This window comes from Mustela nivalis (genome assembly GCF_964662115.1).
Source record: "Mustela nivalis genome assembly, chromosome: 3".
Taxonomy (NCBI): Eukaryota; Metazoa; Chordata; class Mammalia; order Carnivora; family Mustelidae; genus Mustela; species Mustela nivalis.
The window spans coordinates 145,193,130-145,220,089 of record NC_139022.1 but is presented as its reverse complement, the minus strand read 5'-3'; the positions used below and the strand labels follow the sequence as shown (position 1 = coordinate 145,220,089).

Genomic DNA, 26,960 nt, shown 5'->3' with positions numbered 1-26,960 from the left:
TTTTGCTTTCCTAGACGGAAATGAGTCAAATTCAAATCCCCCCTGCCCCCGGTATTTAAAAAGTTTTGTTTTGTTTCCATGAAGTTACTCTAGGTCCTCCACACCACTATAAACGTAAAATAGCTCACAGAGACATGGGAGATTCTCTCCAGGGTTAAAAGATAACAGCCAGTTAACCAACAAGATATTATTCATTGTAGCACCATTTTTAAATGTATTCCTCATGATTTCATTTGATAGAAAGGCAAGTACAAAAAGTACGTTTCATGAAGAGTTCCTGCAAGTAGTGATATTAAAAGAGATTAAAGGAGGGACACCTGGGTGGCTCAGTGGGTTAGGCCTCTGCCTTCAGCTCAGGTCGTGGTCACAGGATCCTAGGATCTAGCCCCGCATGGGGCTCTCTGCTCTGCTTCCCCCTCTCTCTGCTCTGCTTCCCCCTCTCTCTCTGCCTGACTCTTTGCCTACTGGTGATCTCTCTGTCTCTCTGTCAAATAAATGAATAAAATCTTTTAAAAAAGAGAGAGAGATTAAAGGAAAGGTAAAAAGAAAAATCAAACATTAGTATTTGATGTCATTCTATATATTGACAAAGAATCAGCATCAATTTGAGATATATGCTGATAATCTTTCAAATAGTTAAGGCAGGGACATAAATCACAGAGCTCAAGTATCACTAAATCTGCCAGATTTCCGAATCTGCCAGAAATTAAATATTGGTTTTGGTTTCTCTTCACTGAACATGATACTTGAGGAAATCAAGCTTACCCTCAATTATTTCTTTTATAGTAACAAGTTCAGATAAAATGTAGAACTCCCAGGAACAGGATAATAGTAGGTACAACAGTGCTTGGCACAGAGAAGACAATCCATAAATATTTGTTGACTGAGGGACATAAAGAAAGAATGAATCTAACTAAATTCTCTTACTTTAGAGTCCCAGGAAGTCTGCTTAATATTTATATCTAAATTAATTTTTTAGCCATTCTCCCACCTTTAAGACCGGATAAAGTTAGGGCCCCTCTGCCACCCACAATGTTAGCGAATATGTCTCGTATGTTTTCGAGTCTGTCTGGCCTATTTTTGACTCCTTGATCTCCCCAGGTGGCAGAGGACAGCTGCCCCACCGCCAGACCAAACCCGCTTGCAGCTGCGCATTGCTCTGTCCGCTGCCTTGAGCTTCCATTATACACAGTCCACCTCTGGGCTACTCTGGACTCCCATGCTTGCCCCAAACCACTTGCTTGTCAACTAACTTAGACGTGTGCTCACATCCCTGCACCTGGTGTTGTAGGTGTTTCTGTGAAGTGGGACTATAGGATCCCCGCCTCTGTGCTCTGCCCTGGTGGGGTTGTCATAGCACAGGCAACTGGTTCTCCTGTAGCCCTCCATTTTGGAAAGAATAAATGCCCAAATATCCCCATTACCTGCAAGACTCTGTGATTTGAATGGCCCCTGATATCTTTCCCACGCCATTTTTGTCCTCCTCTCTCTCTCTCCTCCAGCCGTACCAATCAGCTTTGCATGCACTGTCCTTTCCTCTTGGACTACTGGCCTCCCAGATATTTGTGTAACTCATTCTTTCATTTCCTTGAGTTCTCTGCCTGAATGTCATCTTTTCAGAGATGCATCTAAGAACTGTTCCATCCTAAATAGATCTGCTTAACACAGGTCACTGTGTTCTCTTCTCCTGCTTTCAATTTCTTAATACGATTTGAAGTACTTGGCATTATCTTTCAAAGTGCTTTATTTTGTTTATTTTCTGTTTTCTGGGGAAAAATAGACCATCATGAGGGCAGTACTTTGTTTCATTATCAGTATTTTCCCACTAGATCACTGGGTATAAAAATAAACAAACAGATAGATGGGATAGATAAATAGGCGATAGATTAATGCTAATAAAGCATCCTAATCTCATTCAAATAAGTGGGTGCAAATTGATCCGTCCATATTAGGGAGGAAGTATTATACCTAATTGCATATACAATACTTTCCCAATTCTTTTTCAGTCCAGCCTGAGTTTTACATTGCTTAAAACTGCCTTAAAACAGTCTTTTACATACTTAAAAATAAAGACGATTTCTCTTGTGATAAATTTAAGATGCTGGATATATCTTTTTCTTTTATCACTGACATAAAGGGTGATGCCATATACCTAAAAATTAAGCTCTTCTTTATCTGGAATACTTAGAATCAAAAGCTTGAATTCCAGGTCCCTGGAATCATGTGACTATCTACTACGGCTAGAACTGCCGTGAAGTTCTAGATCTGGATTTATTAATTAACAATCGCACATCAGGTACTTCTCAACAATAGGCAACACGGGAAGTGAAGAGGAGAAGGGAATATTCATTCTGAGAAAACCCTTCTCAATGGATTCTGCCTGAATTTTGGCTGTTTTCAGTAACATCATAACTGCAAATGCATTATTTTTTTTCTTTGTAATGACAAAAATTCTCATGGATCATATTTAATACCTCATCTGTCTTATCTTTTTCTTATATTTATGAATTTTATCTAGCCCATTTCTTTCGGTCATAGCTGGCTGATAATTTATCATATTACTGAAACAATTGATTAAACCATTAGATTCATGAGAAAAAGTCAAAATTAATGGTACCAGTCTGATAAGTACATGATGAACCACTAATGTGAACAAATTCCCTCTCTCCCATGTTTCCCATGTGACGTTAATGGTAACTGACTTCTCCCCTTTTGTAACTGGAAGAGAAAGGAAGAATTCTGCTAGGGTCTGAGTCTGAAGGAAGAGACTAATGTATATAGTGGCAAAGCATATATTCCACCATATGAATTGCTTGATAATTTGAGAACTTGCAAACTGATGGTCTGTTGGCTTGAAATCAGGCTTGCTGGTGGTTTTTCCTTCTCCCCTTTGGAGCACATACCATTTTTCAAAAAATAATCATTAAGTAAAATGATATATAAATATATAATTAAATATTATGTTTCTACATCTACAAAATTATGGCATTTTTCTCTTAAAATCTGAATATCTAGCTTTCCTTGACAACTCTGGGCATCATCTGGCATACATTTCCACATAAGAATTACCAGCTCAAATTGAGATGCGGCTGTGTCCCTTAGATAGAATAAGTCCAATCTAGTTCACCAGAAGCAAGAGGCTGTTCTTTGTCTCACACTTGGTCAAATTCACACATCGATATCACTAGATTGGCTCTTGTAGGCATGTAAGTTTTCTATCCATTTTGAAGTCAGTTTGGTCAGGTCAGACAATGTTTGGGTAATGCTCTTTAATGGAGTCGATGGCATTTTCTTATTTATTTACTTTTCCAAAGCTAGTTTAACCTGATAGCCTCAGGTTCTCATATGTTTATTAAAGAATTTTTTTATATACAGCAAAATTTATACATTAAACAGTTTTTTTTTAGAGAACAAAATTTCCTCATTGCTCTTGCTGACTTAGTTAACCCTTTTAAGTAATTGGGAACTATTTTCAAAAGTTGGCAACATGTTTTTTTTCCTGTCATGTGAAATGGAATATTATGAACTATATTAAGTTACTATTTAATAATTGAGATTTTTAGGGACTACTGTTGTATTTTCAACTGCAGTAAGCTACAAAGAGGCATAGACTAGGGCACTGGATAGATCTGAACCCCCATTAATCCATACTCAAGAATTATTTTTGAGAATAGATTTTGGATACCTTTCCCATTTCTCTTGACATTGAATTCTTCTGCACTGAATTATTGGGAAATAAGTAGGAAAAAAATGAGCTATTCGAAGGCTTTGAATAGCTATGTTTTATAAATGTTAATGAGATGTGTTACAGGCATTTGGTTGACTGGTTGTTTATTTCATTTAGATTTAACACTTTCCTCCAAGGTTTGCTCTGGATTGTCTAATGAAATATAATTTCACAAATGAAAGATTTATAGAGAGAGAGAATGAGTTAAACTTATGATCTAATATCTCTCTCTTTTTATAAGATTTATTTATTTTAGAGAAAGAAAGAGTGCTAGAAAGAGTATGAGCAGGCGGAGGGGCAGAAGGAGAGGGAGAGAGAGAGAGACCCTCAAGCCGACTCCCTGCTGATCATGGGGTTCTATGAAGGGCATGATCTCATGACCCTGAGCAGAAATCAAGAGTTGGCTGCTTAATGAATGGAACCGCCCACGAGGCCCATTTTATTATCTCTTTTATCTTTAAATAAAAAGATTCACATTTTTTTTGAAGCTATAGTTTTGATTTTCTGTAATTTGGCTGCAATGAAAAAAACAGTAGGTGCATCACAATTATATTAGGGATGCCATTATTTTTGGTGAAGTTATTTGTGAAATATACAACTTCTCTCTTTCTGCAAGTTAAATAATAAGTCAATCTTTTTCTCTGCGATCCAAATGGAAACTGGTAAATGACTAATCTAGAAGGGTATTTTTGTTATAATTTAAAATATTTTCTTCTTACTACTAATAAAGAAAAACAATAAATATTTATAAAACAAGACGTTCATAGTCAGTGGAAGGACAGCCACATTACTTCTGAGTTTCTCAATCAAGGGGTGTTTATTAGTGATCTGTCATAACGAGTGATACAAATTTCTGAACTAAATTCAGCTACACAGTAAGAGATGTATTATAAAGGAAAACACTTTGAAAAGCAAAGAGCCTCTGTTTCTTGTTTACATAATTGAAAAATAATAAAAATATTTTTTAATCAATTTGGCATAATTCCTTTCCTGTTACACTCTTGGTAGGTTTTTAAATTATGTAGGTGTGCTTAATGCTTTCTTAACACCTAAGGACTCTGTTAAATAGCCAAGTGAGTTGAGAAAGATAGTTATTGAAAAATAAAGCTAATTATTGATGTGTCACAATGTCCTTAATTTATCTTCCATCCAAATGAATTTATAAATGGATCTAAATTAGTTTTAAAAAGACCATTTCAGGAATAAAAGTAGATAACCAGTGAGCACTTACATTTCAAAGAGATAATTAGATATCTTCTGGTCAGAAAGAAAATTGCCTATAGAATTAAAAGATCTTAGAATTTGATGCCCACAATTGAATTTTTTTTTCTTATAAAACACTGTTAGAATTTTCTGTTTCATGAACACGGGCAGAATCTTAATTATTGAAATATTGAAACAACAGTCCCCAAAATGCAATATATTTTTTACATCCTTTTTTAGTCATGTTTGATTCTTGTACTTGTCCTTTTTCTTTTTTCTTCTCCTCATCTTATCGTAAGACTTTGTCTTAAAAATTCCCTCTATTAGACTCAATTTATCCTCCTATCTAGTAAGATCTTGAATATGGATCTATAATCCAACATATTAATAATTTCTTTTTCGCTTTGTGTCAGCCACATCTTTGAAGGCTTCTGTCAGGTAATTATCAATATGCTGAAAAGACCTCAGATAATACTAAAATGTTGAAAAACATCATATTCTAAAGCCATTCACTGAACATCTTCTATGTTGATATCAATTAATGTGCATTTTGGGATGTGGGAGCAGAAAGCAATCAGTTATTAATCCACTCAACTCTACTTTCTGTTAGTTTAAATGTTTCATAATAAAACATCATTCAGAACCTTGCAGAAAGCCTTATATGAAGTACATGTACAATTGAATATTCCTCTCAAAAAGGAAACAGTGGACTGGTATATGTACTTAGCAAGGCTTTCAACAAATTTTCAATAAGTCTTTTTTCTCCCATGATATATTCTATATAAAGATTTTATATTTATTTATTTGAGAGAAAGAGAGTGCACACATGATTAGGGGTAAGAGACAGAGAGAGAGGGAGAGGGAGAACCAGACTCCCTGCTCAGCACAGAGTCCCACGTAGGGCTCAACCCCAGGATCCTGGGATCATGACCTGAGCTGAAGACAGCTGCTTAACCAACTGAGCCACCAACGCACCCACATGGTATCTTCCATATAAAAGAAGAAGAAAAGATAAAACAGGATGATCTGTTATGACTTGCTTTCATTAAACCAGAGGTTGTTCTGACAAGAACAATACCTTTTCTTAATGCTCACAAATAATTTCTTTTCTAACTTGGTGCAGAGGCTTACTTGGAATTGACATCAAAGAAATCAGGTTGCAATCTGAAGCATCTTTCTTCAGTTTCTCATTATAAATTCAAACATTATTTACATATAGCATTGACAACCAGTCTTCCACCATTCTCTTGGTTTATTAAACACCCTCTCTAATCAACCAGTCTACCATATCTTCTTCAAGATATTACCATTTTAGGTGCAACGAGCAGGGGCCAGGGAACAGAGCTCATTTAGAGTATGAAAGTATTGACTTTGAGTTCAATTTCCCTAGAGTTTATTCCAATCTAGTCAGTTTAAAATATTCCAACCTTCACAGAAGATATTATTAAGTAAGACTGAAAATACTTACTCACAATCTATCATTTCTTATCAGGCCATGTACCCCAAGTGAAGGGGTTATTCCCTCCCTGTTCTTTGTTCCAACTATTACTAAATGCCATTAATGATTCTTTCATTCCCAATGTTATATAGAGCTACTCTAATGGATTCAAACTATTTATCTAGAATCTGTAGGAAGTAGGAAAATTAAGTTATATACAAATTCTTTTGATTTCTTCAGCCTGGCTTATGTATCATAAACTTTTTCTTTCCAAGCCTTTTAATATTTCTAAGTATATGGTATATCTGCTTCTATCTCAAGCTAGAGCAAATGAACTTTTAAAAGGGAGAATTATGTACAAATTTGTAGACAAGAAAAATCAATAATAGTTTGTGTGTCCTAAGTTCAGAAATCTAATAAGAACTGTTCTATGTATTTGACATGTATAAGCTCTTCACTTACTTCAAAACTTTTTAGAATTATCTCTACAATACAGATGAAGAAACTAAGGCACAAATAGGTTAAGTCACTTATCCAAGGTCACAGAGCTATTAAGTGTGAGAGGAAGATGTGATCTAAGCAATCTGGTTCCAGAGCTTGACCATGCGTAACACTTTACAATACTGTTACTCATGTTTAGTTGAAGATTACTTGCATGCCTCTGTTCAGATTTTTAACCTTTAACCCTAACAAACAAATTCAATTTGGCTCATATTCACTTTTGTTATTTCTTCTATATACTTCAGGAAATAATTTTGTGAATTAGACAAGTCAAGATTTTGTCAGTATTCAGATTTAGGGAATGTAAGTATTCAATCTCCATCACAGATAATGTTTTCCCAGTGCTGTGATGTGCCATGAATCCTCCCACATTTAATTAGTTTAGCATCTTTTAGTATGCGCGTCTATAATATCACTTTATTAATGTTTTCTTTATACTACTTATTTTATCTCCTGCAACGTGCTAGGCTTCTAATAGATGTGCATTTAGTTGACACACAGTCTCCTCAAATTAGGCCAAGTTCTTTCAAAAAGCCATAATGCTACCATAAATTTTAGTCCACAAAGTTTTATGATTTACTTTAGAATTTATGTCATTCTGCCCATCTATGCCTCAGAATATTGAAAATCCAAAGCTATACATTTTACTATGGTTATCCAACTCAAATCTTTCATTAAGAAAGGTTTTGGCAAACTCTATCTTATAAAAACAATAAAAGAGAAGGGGATTTCTATTTTACAGAATCACCTGGACATACAATTTCTTCAAAGTTTTCAACAAGTCTTCATTCTTGCATTAATGAGAAAGAAGAGACAGTATGACTGCTGTACTAGATCCATTTCTGTCACTAACATTCTACTTGACCTTGAGTAGATGTTTTGAATGTCTCCTTCATAATATGTTCATAATGTTGGTTGTTGTATGTAAAATTACCTTTAAAAGGTAAAGAACCATCGTAAAATTGACACTGTAACTAATTCATTCTTCATGACCAAATAAAGACAATTTTCTGAGCATGGTTGTGAATGGATGTCACAAAAAAAATGCATGAAGAACCAACTAAGAATACCTGATTACATATACTAAATATTAGAAACATAATAGAAGTTATAACTGTTACAGAGGTTATAATAGGTTATTATGAAAAAAAATTTGGCAGAAATACATACATAAACATACTGCTTACTTACTAGATGATTAATAAAAGATCTTAATAAAAATATTACTTAGTGGGGTGCCTGGATGGCCCAGGGTTAAGCCTTTGCCTTCAGCTCAGGTCATGATCTCAGGGTTCTGGGATCGAGTCCCACATCGGGCTCTCTGCTCAGCAGGGAGCCTGCTCCCCACCCCCCGCCTGCCTCTCTGCCTACTTGTGTTATCTCCCTCTGTCAAATAAATAAATAAAATCTTTTAAAAAATGATAAATTATAGATAAATAATAACACTGATGACTGAAATGGAAAGGTACCCTGAGAAGAATGGCTTCCATAAATGTAGATTATTACAAACTTCAAGTTGATTTGCTTAATATTTAGTGCATCAAACTTTTTTTTTCTTTTTCCTTAAGGATTGATAACCAAGTTGAAAGCAGAATTACAAAAGTGCTAGAGAGGATGTAGCAATCACTTAATGGAACATTAATGTTTTAATTTTAGTTGGGAAAAAGTAAGGAGTAGTAATGGGTACCATGTGAAATGGTATTTTTCTCAATCATCTTATAATCTTCTGTAACTAATTAAATTATTAAAAATATGAATCAGTGGCTGACTTTAGAACAAATGCAATAATTAAAAAAAGTTATCTAGCTTAGCAAACTCAACACCCAAAGAACAAATAATCCAATCAAGAAATGGGCAGAGGACATGAACAGACATTTCTGCAAAGAAGACATCCAGATGGCCAACAGATACATGAAAAAATGTTCCACATCACTCGGCATCAGGAAAATACAAATCAAAATCACAATGAGATAACACCTCACATCAGTCGGAATGGCTAAAATTAACAAGTCAGGAAAAGACAGATGCTGGCAGGATGCAGAGAAAGGGGAACCCTCCTACACTGTTGGTGGGAATGCAAGCTGGTGAAACCCCACTCTGGAAAACAGCATGGAGGTTCCTCAATAAGTTGAAAATAGAGCTACCCTATGACCCAGCAATTGCACTACTGGGTATTCACCCTAAAGAGAGGGTGGTGGGGTTATGGACATTGGGGAGGATATGTGCTATGGTTGAGTGCTGTGAAGTGTGTAAACCTGGCTATTCACACACCTTTACCCCTGGGGCCAATAATACATTATATGTTAATAAAAAAATTAAAAAATAATTAAAAAATTTAAAAAGTTATCTAAAGGATAAAACCATAGTTTGTGGCAAATTGAGATGGGTCTAACTGAATTATGCCTTCATTTTAATACAATTGGAATTAAAGATTTTTCTACTGGAAGTCCTTTCCTAACTTGCAGGAATCAGGATCTTAGATTATCACATTGATCACAATGGTAAAGACTCTGTATATACACATCAATTACTTTGCTGGACATTATAAGTAGACATTTTAATTCATATTTATTTCTATCTTAAGAATATAGTTATAGAAAAATTTTTGTTAAATTTGTGATATGCCCTAGAAAATGTTAATGGGATGTAGAGAATATATTATGATTTGTTACTGTATATCTTTTTATGACTTATAAATATAAGATGGCAAATTCTTAAGGTCTCCTAATTTTTCATCACTATTAAGCTTATACAATTAGAATAAATGTTTACAGTCCACAGATGGAGGTACTCATATCTCTATGCATGGGGTATGAGATAGCAAGTTGTACAACAGAATCAGGGGCTAAATCTTGTTTCTGTGGAACCATGTTTCTGAGGCACTTGGCTGGCAATATCAGAAGAGTATTTAAATGTTGGTCACTTTGGACCCATCGCTATATCCTCAAAGCATTGAGAAGGCCAGCCAATGATTCTAGTACATATTTTTAAGATCTTATCTGATAACTTGCCTACATTCGTTGGCATGTTGTAAGAATATATGTAAAACAACTGAAATAAAGATTCACAAGCCAAGTTCATTTTTTTTCATAGAATTACTCATTCCCAGAATATATTACATCTTTAAAAACAACAAAATACTTCTCAAAAATGATGGGGTATATAACGGGACTGTGAAAAAATGTTCATGCTAAGATTTAGAAAATGTTCTTGCTATTCTTTTTTTACATCCGTCACTTATCACATGGCTTTCTCATGTCACCTCTGATTCTGCAACATATTCTGGGGTAGCATATTTAGGTCAGTGGTAGTGGGAGGAGGAAAAAAAAAAGATGGAATGGGACAAAAAAAAAAAAAAAAGAAAAGAAAAAAAACTGTAGAAAGCCCTCCACTCTCGGAAGTGACTATATAACTTGTCCAGAATATTATCTGAATGTAGGTTATATAACCTATATAGTTCAGGTCTATGCAAGTCTCTATTTTTTGTAAAAGAGAGAGATATAATCTTGGTCTCTCTGGAAAGAGGGGACATTCATATGAATATGAATTGCCTCATGTCCATATATCTGTATGTGAACTAATACAGGAGAAATAATTAATCAGCTATTCCACTGATTCCCAGGTTGAAAACAATGTCACCATTTTATTCCAACCTCCATCAATTTAAAACAATATATCTCATGTGAAATCTAAGTAAGTGAGAAATTTTAGAATAGTGGGAAGATACAATTTCATTACCAGATTCTTTTGGATTTATGGCAGTAGTAAAAGAAGAAAACTTAACCAACAGATACATATAAAATGCAATGAGTTTTTCAAGTATTTCTATATATATTCCAAGTTCCTCTAGTGACTCAAACAATATATAGTTGGTTAACAAGAACTGAAAACTGATAATGGCTGAAGTTCTTAGGGATCCATGAAGTAGAATCTATAGTAAGTTTGGCACAGACTCAAAGGGAAATAGGGATTTTATTACCAGATCCTACACTATCTGCCTCTGACTTTATGTAAACCAGGTAATAATTCTGAGTTAGATTTTTCATCTGTAAAATGGGAATGAATATGTTTTCATTTCATTCAGAATAGATCAAATAATGTGATACATGTACTTTTGTAATACATTCACAAAAGTTTTTATAACATTCACATTTGGAGAAAATATTGGACTGCAAGGTATTTTCTATCTTTCCCCCAATTTTAATAGGTGTCTCTTGTTAGATAAGGTAACTGAGTGAATGGTGCTTCTTTTAACCATTCATTGCTTTAAATTTAAGAGAGAGTCTATATAAGAAAAAAGAAAACATGTTTGCAAATTAAGGACTGGTCTTACTGATCTATCTTACTGATAGAGCAACTTAACATAGCCATAGACAATTAAGAGTAGTATCCTTTATCCTCTCTATTATGGAATTATCATTCATTTTGAAGTTTTTCTGAAATCACATGTCATTTGAAAACAAAATACCAGATTAGGATTTATTTCCGTATGTTCATTCCCATAGAAGAATACATGTCTGAGAACGAACAATATAGTATGTGAACTGTTACACTTTGTGATTAGGTTGACTTTCTATCCAAAAAAGAGCAGTCACCAGGCTGGCCTTCCTAATGGGCAGAAACAGGATGGCAAAGGGGAATCACAACACTCAGCAGGCCGCTGACCTACTTTGTTATTATAATTTATAAGAGTTATGAATGCATTTTTTTTCCTGTAAAGCTACATGGTGACTTGTCAGCAAATTAGTTACATTTGTTAGGAATTTTAGAAAATTATGTTAAAGTAATATATTCTCTATTTTTAAAAAGTCAGTAATATAATAATACAACTTCTAATTTACAGAATTTCAAATCTAAAATACATTGCCTCAAGAGAGGAGAGATGTATTTTTAATTCTTAATTATATTATCTTGGTTATATTGTTTCAATCAATCATTACTTAACTAGCTAATTGGGCTTGTAAAACAAAAAGTGAAGTTATTTTAATTTTGTCTTTATATATTTGCTAGGCTGTCAATAGATAATAATTAATCATTATAGGTTTCAGTGTTCCTCTTGTATATGGGGACATGCATATAAACAATATATATCTTTTTCCCCCCAGAATAATTGGCTTCAAATAGGAGATATTAATAAACAACTCTTTCTACCCAAGCCCCCCCTTCCAGCACACATTTATTTTGATCATTACAGTTTTTGAGCTAGACATGACTAACATGTCTCAATCTCCACTCTTTGTTGAAGGCTCCAGATCCAAAGCCAGCTGATATTAGTTAAAATAATTGTCCCCCTATTTTGTCTCTCTCCACCTTTAGTTTATACTCCTCATAGACTTTATTTCCATTCACGCAATACTGCCACTAGCACACCAGTGTGTGAGTTAGAAAAAAAAATAGTGCTCTCTGGGAGGCTAAATCAGGAAGACAAAGAGTTTTGTAAGAATGGCTATATTTCCAAGAAATATAGGCAAGAAATAAAGGCAAGAAAGAGGGCAGGATCTAGCAGCACTCTTCCTCTTGTTTATAAGTTTGGGCAGTACATACATTTCAAAGGCCTTAATTCAAATTCATGTTAAGGGCTTTTGCACATAATTTTCTATTCCCTTAGATTAAAAAAATCAAAATTTTAAATCTCTATATAGTTTTTAGTACCTAGAATAAAATGGTACAAATGAAAGCTTGTTTGAATGTAAGCACTATGAAGGCAGAAACTTTATCTCATTCTCTAGTGTACGTTCATTGCTTACGATAATGCCTAGCACAAAACAAGCACTCAACAAATTTCTTAAATGAAAGAATAAGTAATATACATTCATTCCACAGTTGAACTATGGAAAATTGAGTGATTTGCCTAAAATCACAAAAGTTTTAATGGTGAAGACAATTCTGAAATGTGTCTCTAAATTCAATTCTGCCAGATTTCCCCATCCCTTTCCTATTGTCTAAATGAGTCAGGATAAGCTATGTTATGCTGTGGGCTACAAATTAAAAGGATGCCTCTGAAGAGGCAAAAAAAAAGACCTGGAGGATTGCAAAAAAATAAAAAAGCTTTTCAATGCTTAGACCTGTAAGTGAAATTTGAAACTGCCACTCAGAGTCCATTGATCATAACCATCAGAGGACCCCATCCAAGAGGAAGGGTTCTGGAGAATGTGGAGTGTGTGACCATTTGGTTATTAGTAACACACTAATAATTTGATATACACTGTTTCAAATGAAAATGAAATTTTATAGTAATCTAGATTTTCCAATCAGATCTCTTGTTTTCTCCACATAAATATTAATTAGATCCTTTCAGTCATTTAGATATCTTATTTTCTGATATTCTTAGTATGGTTCATATAAACTTCATGAATTTTGAGTTTTCTTATATTGCTCATGAGTTGGCCAAGCGATCACATATCTTTGAAGAAATGATTTGATGTACAAATTATTATTATTATTATTATTTAAAGATTTTATTTATTTATTTGACAGACAGAGATCACAAGTAGGCAGAGAGGCAGGCAGAGAGAGAGGGTAGGAAGCAGGCTCCCTGCCCAGCAGAGAGCCCGATGTGGGACTCGATCCCAGGACCCTGAGATCATGACCTGAGCCGAAGGCAGAGGCTTAACCCACTGAACCACCCAGGCGCCCTGATGTACAAATTATTAAAGCAAAAACTATCCAAGGAGGAACATTTAAAATGCATAACAGAATAACCCCTTTACACATAATTTTTAAATAATTTTGATGATTACCTATTTAGTATAAACACAGTATTTTTTTAGCAACATATGCAAGGTTGGCATAGGAATTGTGGGAAATGTAAATACTGATAAAACATATTGCCTGCCTTCTAGAAGGCATCTCTCAAGATGAAGTAATGTATACAGTCCTTCAAATCACAACAAAATGAAACATTATAATAAATGGCACTTGAGTTGGCTCAAATTATTTTGATTATTATATTACTGAAGCAAATACAAGTCTATGGTGAAAATTCTGTATAGCATTTAATATAATGTCACTTAGCCTTCATTTGATATAAATTGGTCATTAATTATTGAGCCTATTAAGTGAGAATTATTTTATATGGCACAATGTACTTCAACTGTAAAAGCAAATCCAGACTTCATATTTAGGTCATTCAGATGATTGTAGATGCATAATGTGTTTACCTTGAAACCTTTCAAACTATCACCAACACATATTTATACATATATAAGATTGCTAGGAGAAAATCTGTGCCTCCCTTAGAGTCAATCTTCAGACTTCCATTAGAGAAACACTACTACAGGGTGCCTGGGTAGCTCAACATCCTACCTCAGGCTCTCTGCTCCATGGGAGTCTGCTTCTCCAAAACCTGTGGCTCCACCTGCTTGTACTCTCTCTCTCTATCAAAAAAATAAATAAAATCTTAAAAAAAAACTAGAGACAAACTACTATAGGAATACACTAGTTAGCTGCAAATCCTTCTGCAAAGTCATTCCTTAAATTATGTCAAAATTAATACTATGTTCAAATGTATCATAATTTTTATTTTCTTAGACTTTTAAAATGAATATTTCATGATTTTATGACTTAAACCAAAACCGCCTCTGCTAATCACTTCAATAACGAACTATTACAGTTTTAGTGTGCTATGTCTAGAAACACAGCCACAAAATATGAGAATGACAAGATTTTCAGAACTAATTTTATTAGACTTTAATTATCTGACCAATCCAAGATTTTTATTCAGACAGAATTCTTTAATTCAAATATTTCTTGAATGAAATATTCAACACAAAAGGTTATATTATAAATGAGGAGCACGACTAATCCTTGTTTAAGTCGGATTTGTCAAATCAGTATCTCTCACCTCATCAATTCAAGTAGCCTACCATGTGCTAGTGATTAACTCTTAAAAAATAGCATTTAAAGAATTCTTCCCAATGAGGAATTTATAAAGACTGCACAGGAATTCGCTGAGGCCGAAGGCAGAGGAACTGAAGCTATTTCTACGGAAGAAACGGCAGATTAGAAACAGTTAAGATAAGAATAAATATATTGAACAAATCACCAGTGACGGATATAGTATAGTCATAGCATTACTCTGGATTTCCTGTTATAGGACATATATGATAATTAGCTAGTGATATGTAGATAAGGATATAGATATAAATGCAAATGTGTTTCAAAAATATTAAAAATACATATAAAAAGATATATGTATACATATAAATGAAAATATGGTAAGGAGGATTTAAAAATAACACTTAAGGATATAAATCATTTATGAATGCGAAATATGAAAAAGAAGGAATAAGGAATTCATCTAACACCCTAATCTTTACCATAAATTATTTAGTATCAATGTCAAACGTCATAGAATTGTCAAGCACATACCTAAGAATGATCGATACAATGTCCTGCATCCACCCTGACCTGGCTTCTCACTTGTTGCCTTCTGAATTTGATTTTGCTTTTCTACATCTACATCTCATATCCGTCTTGCTGCTTTTTAGTGTTAGAGCTCAAATGCTGATTTTCGAGTGACTTGCTACGGCAACTGGAGTGCTGTGATAACAGGTTTCATTTCTTGTCATTACTTTTCTTAACTAATTTTTATAATCTACAGAACACAAGATATTCTAAGGTTTAGAACAGAAATTAAGAAGTCATATAGCTAGGCATTCTAATTTTTTTTTAAAGATTTTATTTATTTATTTGACAGAGAAAGAGAGCTCACAAATAGGCAGAGAGGCAGGCACAGAGAGAGGGGGAAGCAGGCTCCCCGCCGAACAGAGAGCCCGATGTGGGGCTCAGTCCCAGGACCCTGAGATCATGACCTGAGCTGAAGGCAGAGGCTTAACCCACTGAGCCACCCAGGCAGCCATAGGCATTCTAATCTTGGTTCCATTCATCTACTAACCTGTGTGCTATTGAACAATTAAACTATCCTCTAAAAATTTCAGATTTCTGAACTGCAAAATGGGGGATAAGAGTTTTTACCTCATTCTGTTGCTATGAGGACCAAATAAGAGCATATTTCAAAGCACCAGGGCTCATATATAGTAAGCAAGATAGATACATGGAGGGTGCTTTTTTTTTTTACATTGGATTTTACTTCTTTATAACTACCTTATTATGTAAATACACTTTGCTTTGTTTTGCTGTAATGGAAGGTTTTCCAGAATTCAATGGCTTTAAGATAGAAAATAATATCTTCAAGGTCAAAGGATACCATGGCGATCCTCTACTGACACAAAAATTGTCTTTTTTATGGTTATCTCCTTCATATCACTAATATCCAAAATATATTTCAGGTCTTTACAGTTGAACATAGACTTAACTGTTTCCTACCCTTGACATTAAATTTAAACATGAAAATAATGTTAAATTAATGTGAAAGAAAGTAAAAGTGAATTTCATAAGTAAACCTGCCCCTCAGAAAAGATGCAAGAAAAAAACTTGCAAATTCAAGAAAGGTATTTTGTATAACATTAAGATATAATAAAATTTGACTACATTAGATTAAGTACCAACAGATAAAGCAAACCCATGTAGACACACTTAAAAAATGATCAAGATATAAAATTTTCTTCAGTAAATGTGCTTAGCACTAGATATATTAAGAAGTATATTCCCATATATTATAATTACACAACTATATGCATTTTATGGATACCCCAAAATAGTCCCTTTACTCTTTTAATAAAGATAATACCTATTTTTCTGAAAGATACCTCAGGGTAATTTAAAACAACAATTATTTGCGAACTTAAATAGCAGTTAGTGTCAGCGATGAATCATCTTTTGACAGTAGTGTTAGTGTTTTTATACTACACACTCAGTTAATAGCTAGACTATAGAGCTGTGGCATTTTCTTCCTCCCACCCCCGCCAAAATATTTTAATAATGTCTTCACATTTTTTTTCTTTCAGTGATAAATAAAAAAGATCTATAATTAAGAAGACTTCATAGACTCAAAGAGTAACCTGCACCTTGCTTTGTTTTTTAGGTAGGGAAACACAAATACAGTATTTCTTAAATGAACTTTCAATATAGGTGGTTAGATTACAACAAACTACAATGCCAGGCACTCTTCTAGGCACTACCATAAAGTAAAGAACAAAACAGACAAATTCTTTGACTTAATGGAACTTAAGTCAATGGACTTAATGGAACAGTTTGTGTAGAGGACACAGAGAAATAGAAATAACAAATAAGTGTGTGTGCTATTAAATTCTTTTCAGATAAAATATTAGCCAGTTTGGTACTGTATTAGACAGAGTGGTCACACACTAGCTTCAGTGAGGCAGATATTTAAACAGATATGAATGAAACGAAGGAGAGATCCAGGTGAATATTAAGTCTCAATATTAAGTTATTAAGTATTTAATATTAATATTAAATATTAAGTCTCAAAGAAAGGAGTTAAAGGGATAAAAAAGGCAGGGATTGGGAGAGTAGGAAGTAGGGAAGAAAGTAAGTCCAGAGAGTAGGAAGCAGGGAGCAAAACAAGTCGGCCAGAAGCAAGTAAAGAAAAAAGACTGGACCTCTTAACATGTAACGTAAACTCCTCTTTTCTTCAAATACAAAACCTGAGCTATTGTTATTAGAAGAAAAAATAAATGTTATTAAAACATCCATATCACTTCTACAATAATAAGCCCAGAAATTAACACGGAACATTTTGGGAAGAAAGAGGGCACTTGATTTATGCCAAGGTTAAAATTTTGTGAGAGGCTCATAAAATTTATCATCCATTATTTACTTCCAATTTCTTTGTAAGTATTGTACAAGATAGATCAAAACACATGTTCTCTTTTTAAAACCCATGTTCTTAAAAATAAATGTGACTATGAATATACTTAATTAAATCAAATTTATACTTCACAGATTTTTAAATATGTAAATATCTTTCGGAGTAAACTGTACACCCGAAACTAATGTAACATTATGTGTCAGCTATACCCAAATTTTAAAATAAATAAAAATTAAAAGTAAATAAAGGCTTTACCTTTTCCATGAATGTTTCCTTGTCTTCCCTAGCAAAAAGATCATGTACATCATATCTCATTGCATTTATACTGATATACATGTCTCTGCAAGTTTTAACACCACCTAGAATTGCATGTCTCAAGCACAGTAAATGCCAAAATCAAGTTGAAAAAAAGGAGATATTCTAAGCAGTAGGCAGTTTTGGAAGAACATTGTACCATGAGCATTGTACCAAATTATACGTACGTGTGAGTGTACATGTAGCTTTGAAGTAAAATATGTCTTCAATATACACAGAGTAAGATACCTCAAAATAGATCCTGTAACATACACATCCCCAGAAACATTTCATGTAAATGAAATGTAGCTGCAGAAAAAGTGATAGAACATTTGATTTTATATCTGCAAAGGCAAAATATTCTCCGAACATTTTCGGAGAAGAAATTAGATCATTCTAGCATACCCTTAGAACTTTCTGGCAAAACATGGATTATGTAGGGTGTAAAAGAATACGAATTACTTACAACCATTTTGTTCAGGGACACCCAGCAGTCTGGTGGGAAATCCTGCAGTAGTGGTACCAAGAACTGAAGACAGCCATCCCAGTGGCATAGCAGCAGCATCATGCCAATGAGGTTAAAAATTCTCACCACTGCACTGGCAAGGTCATAGGTCATGTGGAAAATCTGTTGACCAAAATATAAAATCAATCCTTATAATGCTTATCATCAATTTCCATTAAAGTCAAGAATACCACCAATGTCAGTAGACATGTAGCATAAGTACGGATTTAATAAAAATGTGGGAAGAACTTTTACAAATATAGAGATGACATTTCTTGACTTGACATGGAGGGTGGCACTCTGTTCTATGAGTACTACCACCAACGGGGGGGGTTCTCCACAAAGAACAGAGATCACATAACTACATCAAATGCATGGGCCATGCTTTAAAGGTTATTGGTGTTGCCGACAGTTTTCATTTATTGCACTTCTGCACATTTTGGCAATGTTGCTCTAAAACAAGTTAACACGTTTGACTCTATTCTCTGCTCCTCTATCCCTTTTTAAATTAATAGATTTGTTGGAAGACCAAAAACAAACTAACAAACAAACAAACAAAACAAAACAGAGAGTGAAATATCATGAGCAAAAATAAAATTTTGAAATATAAAATAATACTTAGATGTTAACTGCAGTGAATTTTATATAGCTAGCTATACGAGTGTAGGTGCTTCTTTTGTTGTGTATATTGGACATGAACAGTGGCCTTTGAGAGAAAAAGGTCTCTGAATTTGGTTAAAAAACAACTGTGCCACACTTTTGTAAAAATTAAAATTGTTATTTCCCTTTCGAGTGAACCGTTCTCATTTATATTTTCATGCAATCCAATATGATAGGGAAAATTATTTCAGGAAACTCGGAAATTATGACAAATCAACCATCTCTATCATAATTCTGAAAGTGTAAACTTACATATAGCTTGATATCTATAAATTTTCATTCATCCAATTGTAAGAAATAAAACCAGAACCAGAATCCTTTCTTTAACAGCTCATACATTATATCACTCTAAACTGCTAAATTTTGCTTCTATTTTACCTATTCTAGAATAACAAAACTCACTTGGGAGTAGACCTACATTCTAGAATAAAGTTGATTTCCTAATTGTTAAAAGTCTACTGAGTTAAAAAAAATTAATAAATATGGATAAATACACAAAGAAACAACACTTTGAAATATTTAGAATCACAACTGTATAATTCACCAAAAGGATGGTCTATTTTTGAAGTAATGAGGACACTATGTACTGAGAACTTGTCTGAGAAATGGAAAAGCAAACCCGCAAATTTTACATTTTGACTTATAAACTATATGTTTGTAAGGATATATCCATAATTCTTAAGGGGCACATACTAATGTATGTAAAGGTAGAATGACAGGACAGCTGGGACTTTGCTTTTACAAAATGTTTTTAATTAAATATTTTTCACTTTGATACATTTGTATTAGGCATTAATACTTTCTTTAAACAATCTTCCTTTTTGACACAGTAATTACAGTGAGAAATTTCCACTTTCTTTGTGGGAATGTACATACTGTTCTGAAGTCCTTTTAAAGGTAAGATTGGGGTTCTAGGTTTTAAAGGCAACAGATCATGTATTTTTATATTCAGAGAGCTATACACAGAACAATTAATTTTAAAGAACTGAGAATTATTATTTTCCTCTAAGTAATTTTTTAAAAGATTTTATTTATTTGAAAGAGAGAGAGAGTGAGCATGAATAGGGCAGGGCAGGGGATGAGCAGAAGGGAAGAGAGAGAAGCAGGCTTGCCACCAAGCAGGAAGCCCCAACACGGGGTTCAATCCCAGCACTGAAGCTGGGATCACTACCAGAGCAAAAGGCAGATGCTGAATGGACTGAGCCACCCAGGTGACCTGCCTCTTATGTTATTTTTTTATTTGGTTTTGTATCTGGCAAACCTACAGAAAAGTCCTCTTGATGTTATTCCCTCTGATAGCTCACGGTCACTCAATTTGTAAATAGAAATCATACCCAAAAAATCATCAATAATTTCTTATTAAAGGCAATACAAAAAAAAATTTTAAATGCTTTCAACTACTAAAGTAGGAAAATAAAATCAACATGGATTTAAACATTTTTCTTAGGTACTTGAACCCTATAAATTTTTATCTGAATATTTTCTGACAAAATGGTTCAAAATGTGTTTTTGCTAAGTGTTACATTAGTGTGAAATTGAGCAAAATTGCAGAATATAAGCTTGTAGATCAAAAAAGGAACTGATGACCTCCCAACCTGATTATCTGAAGTAAACAATATCTGAAACCCTCTGCCAAAGTCTATAAATTAATTATAAGCATGTGGGCAATCTTGCAATTATGAGACTTTAGAGCGATGTCCGGGATGTTACAGAGAATTAGGTCTCGTTCTTAATACATCTGACTTTAATGGCTTTTCCACTTTCTTTGTGAGCAATTGGATTCTTTTGTGGGATTTTAAGAAATTATTTACAGTAATTGATAGCACATGCTGTAACTCAACAATTCCTTTAAGAAAATCCTATTATTCTTAAACATTTTCCAGAGAAGCATAACCACCATTTTCATAAAGGAAGTTAATGGTGATATAAGGCCTTTCATAACATAATAGAAATACATTTTTTGTTTCATTTTGTTTTCATGTGGTTACTGAACTCTTATTGTGACAAAATAAGCCCTAAAATTAAACCTATTCTCTATTTCTATTTCCAACATCATAGTATGAGTATACAGTACTAGTGCTAAATTTATGTACTAACTCTGCTATTTAGACAATGCTCAGGGGCAGTCTCTCTTTTTGGTCTTTTAACATTCTGTGATCAAAGTAATTTTACTTCTTGGAGTATCCCAAATCTGACTTTGGAAGAGACACCTATCCTGACACTGGTCAATATCTGAGGTTAATTTCAATTAGTCAAATCCATGTATCTCCATCTTGATTTATTTACCCGACCAAAGAACATCATAATGTATATAGTATAACTTTAGATATATACCTGAATATGTAGGCCCAAACTGATTGTCTCTTGAGCTCTTATTGATTAATACACTCTGGTAGGTGTACTCATCTCATTGACTAGTTGCTGAGACTATTGAAGGCTCTGTTAAAATCTTGCTCACAGATTTGGAGTGAGAAAATTATTCCCTTATGGAGTACATACATCTATAGATAGACACAGTAACCAAAGAGGGAAAAATCTGATATAATTCATGCATAACCATAACTTCCAATTGTCTAAGGGCAGCTTATAGACTAAATCTATGTATGACTTTATTCAACATTCTGATCAAACAGTCAATATCACTGATTAATTTTTTTGTTTTTTTTCCCCATCAACAAGGTAGACAGCCTTAAGTGATAAATTCCCATCTAAATCAATTATCTAAAATTACTGTAGACAAACCCCACTTTGCACAAAAATGGCACCATATATGACCCATTCATTAAATGAATAGATGAAAATGTTGCAGGGATTTAACAATAATAACCTAAGTACTTTTTATGATCTTAACACTATGAAGGTTTTGCTTTTGGTTTTAAACCAGGGAATCAAAAAAAAAGATAACTACCATTTTCTACCTTCCAAGTAATCTGACTTGACGTGAAACCTTTCACTGCTTGAATGTGGGTAGCAGAAAGACAGGTTGCTCTGACCCACACTCTCAATATGCTGCAAAGTGGTACTTAAAAGAGTCAACTGAAAAAATAAAACAAAACAAAACAGAATTAAGTTTCTGAAGCAGCTCCTTAATTTTATTTTCATAAAACAACAGACTACAAAATATGCCAGCGGAAGTCACTGTACTCTGCATTTGTTCAGCTCAGAACACTGTGTTTTTCATATGACTTCAATGAAAAGAAAGATCTGGTCACGAATTCTCTTTGAATTCTTTTTAGAATAGTACAGTTCTAGAATTCTGCCCAGTTGGAGTTTAATCACTCCAGAGAGGATAGCCAATTAACTCTCCAAAACCGAAGAACACTCTAAAATAATTTGATTCAGAATCCCCAATTCCAATCTATTATTTGCAAAATTGTTACCATGATTTTTTGTATATGCCATCCTGCTTTTGAAAGGTTAAATCCCAAAGCGTGATGTATGGCAGTATCCATAAGTTAGCTGAGTTCTTTCAAAACATGTCCACATTCTTCCTTGATTTATCAAGCCTTGATGATTCAAAGGCTTTTCAATCTAATAGTCAGATTATGATCAGTGGGCCTGAACTCTCTCTTTAACTATCTGGTGTCATATGTTTTTCCTCCACAGTAATTTATGACCTTTCATAGCGTGTGTTGAAGAGGGATCACTCACTGTCTAGGTTTCTTCTATGATCTCGTTAGTAATTCAAAGCTTCAAATAGATCTTTAAAATTCTTATAAAAGTACCATTAAGAGGATCAAGTGAGTCAGACATGTTGTTTTGACAAATGACTTTCTTATTTTTAAGATATAAAGCAAGGTCGGATAACTTTGTTTCTCTTTTTGTTTCTCTTTATAAACCTGCACCTGCATAAATTCAATCATGTTTTATATGGATTGTCTATATGCCATGTTGACACAGAATATAAGAAAACAAACATTTACCAACTCAGTCTGTTTCACAGCTACCATGTTATCCAGGATTCAAGGAGTAGTAGCCCTAGTCAATATTTTAACATCCCTATTGCACCTTCTGCAATTCTTAGCTTGAAAATGATCCAGGTTATCTCACCAGACTTTTGGTAGAAAGTGCTGAAGGATTTACTGGACCTATGACAGAAGACCACTCTTCATGCTAATCTCTTTGAACACTGACCAGGGACTGTAGCCCCTGTTGTATCTAGGATCTGACTCAGAATGGCTAGTCCATGGGGCGCCTGGTTGGCTCAGTGGGTTAAAGCCTCTGCCTTTGGCTCAGGTCATGCCCAGGGTCCTGGGATGGAGCCCTGCATCAGGCTCTCTGCTCAGTGGGGAGCCTGCTCCTCTCTCTCTCTCTCTGCCTGCCTCTCTGCCTACGTGTGTTCTCTGTCTGTCAAATAAATAAATAAAATCTTAAAAAAAAAAAAAAAAAAAAAGAAGGGCCAGCCCACAACCTTCAGAAAAGTCAGCCATCTAGGCCTCTCCACTCAGTCTCTGCCCATAGTGCAATCATTCACTCCACAACCTTGCTCACCTATTGTCAAATTCTCATGCTGTGGAATGCTAGTTTCTGCATTTTTCTTGCCACTGTCCTTCCCAAATTCCCCTCCCCCTTCAACATGGGTTAACTCTCAAATACCCTCAGCTTCTTTGTCACATTCTTCTACTCCTTCTCTGCTTTCCCTGAGAGGTAGGAGCCTCCCTCCCCCTCTCTTAAAGCCTCAGCTTCCCTGGTAGCTTTCTCCAACAGAGTTGGTTCAATTCTTTCACACTTTATAAGCCTTACGTCCTGATGGCGGTGGCCTCATTTTCCTAGTTTGCCTTTGCTGCTTTTAGACAATTATTTGTCCAGCTGTATATATATATATAAAGGCCTTCTCTTCAGTGCTCATTCCATTTAACCAGTCCACTCATAACTTCCCCTCATTTCTGCGTAGAACAACCTCTCAATCTTCACCCTCAGCACATCTCCCTTTATTAGAGGACTCTGTACTTTTCCATTGCCTTTTCTTTGCAAAATGTCAACTGCTGATTAATCAAAACAACTACTTTCTATACCTGAGCTGCTGAACATTACTGGAGAGGAAACGAGATTGTGGTCACTAAAAATTTCTTTTTAAAATAGCTGTCTTATTTGAGACCTTCGGCTATGGCCTATTCATCTCCTCATTCCTAAAAGCACTCATCCTATATTTTTTCCTCTCTTCCTACTTCCCCAAAGCTCATGACTATCCTACTCAATTTCAAGTTAAAATTTCACCTTTTTCAAGGGAAACACATCGTTATGTTTGAATACCCTTAACTCTGATCCCTTGTATCTTCAAACAAACAAATAGCTGCAGTTTTTCTTAGTGGCCTTTTCCTAATATTAAAAGAAGGCATACATTTTTTTTTATTACAAATGAATATCTACCAACTTTCGATATTAATGTGAACTTTTTTCTTCTCCAGGAACCTAAATAATTAGTTCACAGCTTCTTAGTCTATAAGGAAAACCAGCTCTCCTCTCATTGTGGACAGATATTTTTGTAAAGCAAAAAATGATTTAATATAAAAACGAAGTTTGAAAAAAATCTTTGACATATATAATACAAACCTACTGCTTATGTTCTTGGATGTGGCGGCAATATCAAATAACTGTAATTACTTGATTACTTTTTTCTTCAAAATTGTTAATTTCTACACTAGCTTTACCCCCAAATGTTCAAAGCTAATAAAATTCTCCATTTCCTCAAAAACAACTCAAATGGAAAAGGACTTTTCATTTTCTAGGTGCTTACTTAACCTCCCCCCCCCCCCCCGCTTTATAGTCTTTTCAATTTGGCTTCTCAAAAAAAAACTCTCCCCCCTGGAATTTTGAGATAGAGAGCGAGCTGGCCTGCCTTCACCCACCTTTAGTGGATAAAGTGGTTTTCTTTTCTTGGTTACATGTGAAAATTACCATCTGGTGCAAAATCTTTTTTCCTGAAGGACATATGTGTCATAGCTACTCTGTGCCTCTGTCCCCCTTCCCCTTCTCCATAGATGAGAGGAGTATAAAGATATTTAAAGCTGACTTCATTTTCCTAAATGGGAAATTGAAGCTTAAGAAAAAATGTACATTTTTCTGAGCGTTCTTTTGGAAGTGGCACAGATACATCATTGGAATTATAGAGAAAAATATGTCTCATCACATGACTCCACAGTAAAACTAAACAGTTCTAATGTGGTCATAACAACTACCTATTTACAGAATACAATGTACTAGTTATTAATCATGACTATTAAAACATAAATTTTAGGTGTTTGTGCATGTGTTATTTTGGTCATGTATACATATTCCTTATTAACCATATAGGTATGAATAAAATTTAAAAATCAATTTTAGGTATTTTTGTTGTAAAAAATTGTCACATTTCTTATTTTTTGCCTTGACCATTATTTAGACTCTATGGCTTTTTCATTACTTTGCCATTGTATTGTATATTTCTAATTAGATATATAAGATCTTAATTGCATATACCTAAACATTTTAAAAAGTAAATCTTAATGTAAAATCACTCTTTTTTAAGAAAAAAAAATTGCTCCTTGTTTAGCTTTACTAGTCTGAGAAAAATCAAAAGAGCATGAGTTATTAAAGAAACAAAAAATTGGGGCACCTGGGTGGCCCAGTGGGTTAAAGCCTCTGCCTTTAGCTCAGTCATGATCTCAGGGTCCTGGGTTTGAGCCCTCCATCTGGCTCTCTGCTCAGCAGGGAGCCTGCTTCCCCTTCTCTCTCTGCCTGCCTCTCTGCCTACTTGTGATCTCTGTCAAATAAATAAAATCTTAAAAAAAGTAAAGAAACAGAAGTGGTAAAATATTGTAGTGTGGATTCTTTGAAGATTGTTGGTAGGAAACAGTTATAGTGTAAACTATAAAAGGTATAAACTTTGAAAACTGGGAGACACAATGCCTGGTGGTATAGAGTTGACACTCAACAAATCTTTCTTCTCTCACAGAGGTTACTCAACTAACAGCTGAATTTTCATAAACGGGTCAGTGCTAAAGAATACCTAACAGAGATAAAGCATTTCTACCAAGCTTATTCATTTTCTTCTGAATTTCAAGTCATTATCAGCTGATGACTGGGAATAGGTCAGAAACAAAAATGCTTACAATAGGTTATATTTTGTTAACTGAATATAGCTACCTCTTCGCATTAAAAAAATTCCTTAGGAAAAAAAGGAGTACATCTTTTTAACTTACATGAGGAGTATGTTGTATAACAGAGCATCTACTTACTGGATTGTGCTGTAGAAAAACAAAAGAGCAAATATAACCCCCTCATGTGCTTAACTTACTTTAGGAAATAGCTAACACAGTGGGAAAATGAAATTACAAATGAATATTGAAAATGGTCCTATTAAGAAGAGAGCTTGATGGACTAGGACTGTGGAAAAAAAATGAAATTGATTAAAATGAAACAACTAAGATCATTATCTATTCTTCTATTACAAATTTCAAATTGCTGTAAATGTAGATAGTGTATACATATGTACAATATATGCTGAAATATTTAAATGAGGAAAGTAAAAAACATATTTTATGATGGATATCTGCACCTTATTTTAATAATGGTTGTGGGAAGGCTATTTCATGCTTACTAGATACACTTAATTTCAGGATAAAGTCAGCACTAAAATGCTGATTTAATGAAATTTAATACAGTTTTTTCTAAACTTTTAAAAAAATCTTATCTTGAAAATTCAAAATGAAAATTTTATTTTTTAAATAAGAAAAATGTTTTTTAAAAAAGCATTCTTTTTTATGTAGTACACAGTACTACATAAAATGATATTCAAGTACACAATCATAAGTGGCTACATAAATGTGTGTGTGTTTGTGTGTGTGTGCAGAGAAAGAGGATTAAAAAAAAATCTAATAACCACATAAGCAGTAGTTAGTGAATTTTGTAGTTCTTGTGA

The 26,960-nt window shown here is 34.1% G+C and overlaps 1 protein-coding gene across 2 annotated transcripts in view; it reads right to left on the bottom strand.

Moving 5' to 3' along the window:
* HCN1 (hyperpolarization activated cyclic nucleotide gated potassium channel 1) overlaps window positions 1-26,960 on the bottom strand; it is a 396,554-nt gene that overhangs the window by 160,566 nt on the left and 209,028 nt on the right. The window contains exon 3 of one of the 2 annotated variants that reach the window (XM_082723243.1): window positions 18,362-18,523. The exons of the other annotated variant lie outside the window; for it this stretch is intronic. Within the exon in view, the coding sequence (XP_082579369.1) occupies window positions 18,362-18,523 (162 nt within the window). The remainder of the gene's footprint in view (window positions 1-18,361; window positions 18,524-26,960) is intronic. 2 annotated transcript variants of the gene reach the window in all.